This window comes from Sparus aurata, chromosome 1 (genome assembly GCF_900880675.1).
Source record: "Sparus aurata chromosome 1, fSpaAur1.1, whole genome shotgun sequence".
NCBI lineage: Eukaryota > Metazoa > Chordata > Actinopteri > Spariformes > Sparidae > Sparus > Sparus aurata.
Window position 1 is genome coordinate 3,366,581 of NC_044187.1, and position 6,522 is coordinate 3,373,102.

General features: G+C 44.7%; 1 protein-coding gene across 2 annotated transcripts in view; it reads right to left on the reverse strand.

The window, feature by feature from the left end:
- Positions 1-1,461: 1,461 nt before the first annotated feature.
- Positions 1,462-6,522, reverse strand: part of LOC115582759 (UTP--glucose-1-phosphate uridylyltransferase-like) — a 14,832-nt gene continuing 9,771 nt past the window's right edge. The window contains exons 4-10 of one of the 2 annotated variants that reach the window (XM_030418948.1): positions 4,244-4,429; positions 4,032-4,165; positions 3,281-3,578; positions 2,996-3,193; positions 2,567-2,809; positions 2,062-2,166; positions 1,462-1,779 (exon numbers count right to left, since the gene is read on the reverse strand). In XM_030418948.1, coding sequence (XP_030274808.1) covers positions 1,672-1,779; positions 2,062-2,166; positions 2,567-2,809; positions 2,996-3,193; positions 3,281-3,578; positions 4,032-4,165; positions 4,244-4,429 — 1,272 coding nt within the window. In that variant the 3' untranslated portion in view covers positions 1,462-1,671. The remainder of the gene's footprint in view (positions 1,780-2,061; positions 2,167-2,566; positions 2,810-2,995; positions 3,194-3,280; positions 3,579-4,031; positions 4,166-4,243; positions 4,430-6,522) is intronic. The other variant, XM_030418954.1, reaches the window with a different exon arrangement.

Sequence of the window (6,522 nt, forward strand, 5' to 3'; positions counted from 1 at the left end):
TGTTTTTCAGTTGGTAAAATAAATTACTGATCAAAATCACAGCTGATGTTCACAATTGTTTAAAATAACATCAGTGCACCGAAATTGTAAACATGCTGCAAATTAAATAATTATAAATTTCCCTGATCACTGTTTTCTGCATTCTAGTCATGTTGGATAATATATAAGATGATGACACTGACTTCTCTGTCAGAGGACGACCAGTCAGGCTCTGATAATGACATGCAGAGATTATAAAACAGAATGTCTTTAAAATAATCTTTGATGTTTTCTCAAATAATCAAAACTTGAGATTTTCTAAAAACAATTGAAAACATGAGTCATAATTAGGAGATAAAAAAAATAGAAATGACTAAAAATGCAATTATGATATCAAATTATGATTATGACTTTGTATCTAATAATATGGAGTCTTCAGTTAATGTTACACTCAGAGGAGGATCGACCATCAGATGATCTTCAGCCTCAGGTAACCAAGAACCCCATAAAACACCTCAAACTTCTGGTTCATTATCCTTTCGCTGATTTTTTTATTTTGTTCTTTTGTTTGTTTGTTTTTAAAATATTGTCTTAATTCTAGATCCATCATGAGCGTCTTCAGTCCCCTCTACGTTGGACTAGTCAGTTGTACTGAGCATGTGCAGAACTGATTCAGGAAGCCAGCAGCAAAGATATAACAACTGGTAATTAATGAACAGAAGTTAAATTAATGCAAACTAAAATACAAAAACAGACTCAAAGGATTTAAACTCGACATCCAGTCGGAGTTCAGAGGAAAAATCCAACTGATGTCACATCTGTTTTAATGTGTTTGATGTGAAACATGTTCTGTGATCTAAAACTCTCTGAAAGTTTGGAAACTCAGAAATCCTTCCTGATGATTAAACAACACGAGAGTCAGAATTAAATGTATAATTCTGACTTTGTGCTTGATGTGAATGAAACCAGCAGCAACGAGAACTCAACGTCATGTTTTACAGCGAACAAATGAAAAAGCACGAGACATCCTGTTGGATCAACACACGAAGAAGAAATCACCACGTTTTGTTTTAAACCTTTTTTAAAGTCCAGCTGGATTCTTCCTCTAATAAACGACTGGACACCAAACTGAAATACTTAGAAGGTTTTTACACAAAGTGTTGAAGTGATGAAAACATCCTGCAGGTTAATCAACACTGAAAATAACTGCAGCTATAAAATTCCCTCTCAGTAAACACACGACACTCGTTCGCCCATATTGCACTTTTTAATAGACAGCAGAAGAAGACGAGCGGTCGGCAGTAACGGAGAGTTTCCTCCTGAGAAGCTTCCTGATGATCTGAACGTCTGCGGGGAGGACGAGGAGGACGAGGAGGAGGAGGAGGACGAGGATGACGAAGAGGAGGAGGAGGAGGACGAAGAGGAGGAGGAGGACGAAGAGGAGGAGGACGAGGAGGACGAGGAGGAGGAGGAGGACGAGGATGACGAAGAGGAGGAGGAGGAGGACGAAGAGGAGGAGGAGGAGGAGGAGGAGCTTGAGGAGCTTTGACCTTTCAGGCTGACTTCACACTGACAGCGGACAGAAACGAGCGGTTTCATCGGTGAAGAGAAGAAGAACCTTTTTCTCTCAAAGTCTCAACGAGGTGCAAATGGCTTCTTTGCTCGCGTGTGGAGGAAGTTTCCCAGAATGCCTCAGTGGTCGAGGATCCGCAGGTTTCCTGAAACGATCTTGTTCTCCAGCATCGCTCCGGCAGGGATGTCGATCCGGTCGCCGTGATTGGCTATGATGATGACGGTTCCCTGTAAAAACACAGAAAAGAGGCCTCAGGTCAACTTTACGTCAGCGTTCACGTGAGCTGACTGTTTCAAGACGGGAAATGTTGTGTTCCTGCCCTTTAAATCTCTCCTTTTAAAGGAACAGTTCACCCGAAAAATGTAAAACCCAGTCCTCCTCTCCTCCTCCTGATGATATAAAGTCCTCTTCTTCTTTTGAGGAGGACTGGAGCTACATTTAGTTTGAACTGTTCCTTTACAGACTCGGCTGTGAAACATCAGCGGTCCGTGGATGGAAACGCTGGTTACCTTCAGAGAGACGTTCTTCCCGAAGGTGACGTCTCCCGACACCGTGAGGTGGTCGAGCTCCAACATGTCCGGGATGCTCTCGAACCGAGCCAGAAACTCCTGAACCTGCAGAACCAACGACACAAAACTGAGTCAGTCCTGAAAACACTTCTGATGAGTTCTGCACGACGATATTTAAACTTTACATTTGTAGTTTTTACAGCTGATGACGTATAAAAGAACTGGAATATTTTAAATGCTGATATCTGATGATATCAAGGCAAATAATGAAGTATTTACATCTTATGGTGGAAAATTAAAGGTTGTTTCAGATAAAAATCCTGTTTGATGTGATGAAATCATCTTGTTGTCTGAAGATGAAAAAAAATTGCTGCTTACAAAAATAGTTGCCAAGAAGTTTTCTATCAGTCAGTTAGTTGATTTAAGTGTGTCTTCTTTTGGCTTCAGTATGAAAGAAGCTGATAAACAAACTGTTTAAATGTGGCTCGGTCAGTTTGGCGCCGACCTTGGTGAAGGAGCTGCCCAGCTTGACGTGCGGCGTGGTGGGGAACTCCCTCTTCTTGCTCATGGTGAGCGAGCCGGCGTCCAGGCTGTACAGGTTGGACATCACCAGCAGCAGGTCGGACGACGTCTTCACCGGCAGGAAGCGGCTGCGGGGAACGTTCACGCCCATGGCGTTGTTGAAGCTCTTGATGGCGGCGCCCACGGCCGTCTCCAGCTGGATGACGTTCAGACCGCCGTCCAGCGTCTGCGGAGACATTCAGGGGTTCGGTTAGAGTAGGAAACCAAAGCTTCGGATACATTTTCTTAAGTTTCAATGATAAAACAGACACCTTCATGGAAATATTACGTAACTGGTCCAATACTGACTAAAAAGCAGGACAGTCACGTCTGTAGAAAGCTTTTATCGTTACACAAGTGGAGTGTGGGTCACCTTCGGGTTGACGATGATCTCCAGGTCCATGGCGTTCTTCTCCTGCAGCCTCTTCATGGCGGGCAGAGAGATCCACAGGTTGTTGGTGTTGAAGATCTTGAACTTGGTGACGGACTTGAACTCGTCGACGTGAGCCTTGGGGACCTGGGCGATCTCCAGCAGCCTCAGGTGATCCTCGTACTGGATCAGCGTGCCGCCCTGCGGAGAGGAAACAGGAAGCGATCAGACGCCGTCACACGTTAAATGAAACCCGCGTCCCTCCGTGTTGCAGTGAGGCGCTCGGACCTTGACGTCGGCTCTGGTCTTGTCGGTGACCTCCATGATGAACTCGCAGCGGCGGTCGGCCGGCTGGCTCATCAGGTGGTGCAGGATGAAGAGGTCGACGGTGGCGCCCAGGTTGTCGATGTTGGACACGAAGATGTACTCCTTCCCCTCAGCGATGAGTTTGTCCAGCAGCCCCGAGTTGGAGAAGCTGGCGTAGACGTCTCCGTGACCCGGCGGGTACCAGGCATCCGCGTTCTCGCCGCTCATCCCCATGTTCTTAGCTATCGGCAGCAGGGACTCCTTGTTGATCCTCGGATACCTGCGAGGACGACGGTTGATCGCTGGTCAGTCAGAACAGATGTTACACGAGAACAACTCAAACACTGTTAGCTGCTCATAGACATTACTTGAAATAATGAAGAGCAAACTGCATAAAACATGAACGTCAACCAACAAAAACAGCTTTTAATTTTGTTTACTTCCCCACAGAACGATGGACAGTAACAGAAGAAACACAACTCATCCACTCTTCATCAGTTAGTTAATGACATAATGGCTGATTTAAATTTAGATTAAAATGAGACAGAAAAGAGTCTTTGTGATGTAACTCAAGTTTTTACTGTGAAAAATGAGACACAACCATAAAATACCTGCTTTTTTGAATGGAGTTTGGTTTAACAGTCAGGAGCAGAAAGTATTAATGTTAATAACAAAGTTTATAAACTGTGTGTGTGTGTGTGTGTGTGCGTGTGCGTGTGTGTGTGTGTGTTACCTGCTCTGGTTGAAGGTGTGGATGTTGACTTGGTGGTGTTTGTACTTCTGCAGGATCTTCTTGGTGTCTTCGTCGGTGTTGAAGGAGTTCATGAGGACGAGCGGCACGTCGGCGTGGAACGCTTTGTTCAGGTGCTGAAACACAAAGCGGGACAGTAAGAGTTGAGTTCAGAACCTCGGAGCCTCGCGGCCGCTCGCTCTCATCGTCTCTACCTCGATCTGCTGCACGGTCAGGTCCAGGAAGGTGTTCTCGTTGCGGACGCTGATCAGACTCTTGGGGCCCTTGCAGCCCATGCTGGTTCCCAGACCGCCGTTCAGTTTGACCACGGCGAGCTTGTTGAGGCTGGCGGCGATGTTGTCAGGGAGACCCTTCGCTCTGATCTTGTCGTAGGGCTGAATCTGAGACGCACAATCAGTCAGTGTTATTCAAATAAAACACAGACAGCTCGTCTACATGCTGATGTAAAGTCAGGTGAAGAACAGTTGTGGAGCTTCACAGTAAAACATCGCTGCAGCATTCTGCCAAACAACTGAAGCAGCTGCAGACTTGATTTAAAACTCTTCCTGTTTTTTATCAACATTATTTCAGGGACAACAGAGGTACGTATCGTGACGTGAAGGAAACCGATCAACAGTCAACTTGTGGGGAAAATGTCGTCACTCATTTCCATCTGAAAATGTGGGACTGCTCCTTTAAATGATTCAACCACAGCAGAGTGAGACGAGCGTCACGATCCAGAATCAAACCAACGAAATGAAACCGGACCCGAAGAAAATAAACGTGGAAACAAAGTGGAACTGGATCTGTGTGAGCCGACGACCTCCGACCTTTAAGACCTCGTCAGCAACACATGACCACAGAAAGTGTATTTATGGACCGTGTGTGTGTGTGTGTGTGTGTGTGTGTGTGTGTGTGTTGTGTAATCAGCTGGTGTCGTAGCTCTCCAACAGGAAGTGTAGTGACGTCCTGCTGACCGACTGTAGTAACATCTGCAGACGTCTTCAGTAGTGTGAGACTCACTTTCACATTCAGCCCGGTGACATCGTTTCACTTCACGTCAGCTGACAGATTTGTTGTTTACACCACAATAAAACATTAAACTTCATCCTCCGAGGGGACAAAACACCTGAAACACTGAAGTTTAACATGCAACATGTTTCTTGTGTGGCAGGTTCACTGTGCAAACTGTCCAATATTCTCAGATCATTGAAGATTTACCTCAAACTGATGATTTATATTGTAGGTTTACTATAAATCACCTCACAGAGAGCTGAAGCCCCGCCCCTTCCTGTGTCCCTCATGGCACCTCATTGGATAAAAGTGAATGAACAGAAACATGTGATGTATTGATCCCAATATAAACCTCAGGACTGAAAACCAGTGAATTCAGAATCATCTACGTGGCCTGAAGTCACCGGGGGAAAAGTGAAAATGATCCTCTGTCTTTGTGATTTGGGTGAACTAGTCCTTTAAACCAAAATAAAGGTTTAAAGGGGGTGTGTACAGAAAGAAAAAGACTGTGTTAGGTTTAAAGATTTGCAGCATAAAAATGAACTTCTATAAAATATTAGTGGCCTCGAAAAACAATGTTTAAGGCTTTTATTGATCTGCAGACACGCTGATCACTTATTTTACATTTAAATTCAATTTAATCTTAATATATCTATCAAAAGCTTTTAATTGCCTCTTTGTTGTGCGACAGTGATCTCTGGAATATAAATAAAGATTGAATGATTGAATAAAAGCTGAGTGACGTGTTAATTCACCTGTTTAGTTAATTTAAGACGTGTTGGTCGTCTCGTTGTAAAGACAAAGTCTGATGTCAGAGGACGAGGAGTGACGCGTGGAGACAAATGTCAATGTGTCTCCGCCCTGAAACTGGACTTTAAATGCTGCGGCGGTCACACTATTCTTAGAGCTAACCTTCAGTGTGCTCGGGGTATTCTGGGAACGCTGCGTGTGTGTGTGTGTGTGTGTGTGTGTGTGTGGATAAATACTTGGCTTTAGCCTGAATGTTCTCTGTTCTCAGATCTGGTTTCTGGGTCTGGAGCTCGTCTCTGTTCTGTAGTAGTTGGATCAGTTAAAGGACCAGAACAGATCCAGGACGGGTTCGGTCCGGATCAGGTGGATCTACGTTCTGATTCGCTGTCCGTGCTTCAGTTACGTTCAGCTGAGTTCTGTCTTTCATTCAGTTTGTTTGAAGAGCGACGGTGTGAAGAGTCGCCTCGTCTCAGAGACAAATATGACGCCATGTTTACTGTTTATTTCTTGTCTCGCTCACGTCAGACGGAACAGAACATTTATATTTAATCACTCAGTCGTCACAGTTGTTTCTGTAAAGACTCTACTCTACACACTACAGAGACACACTACATCAAAGCACGTCTTTAAGTTTACATGTGTGACTACGCTGGTTGTGTGAGTCTCAGATTGCTGCTGAAACTCAGATGACCGACACTCAGTGCTGTGCCTGAACGCATCCTGTGTAAAC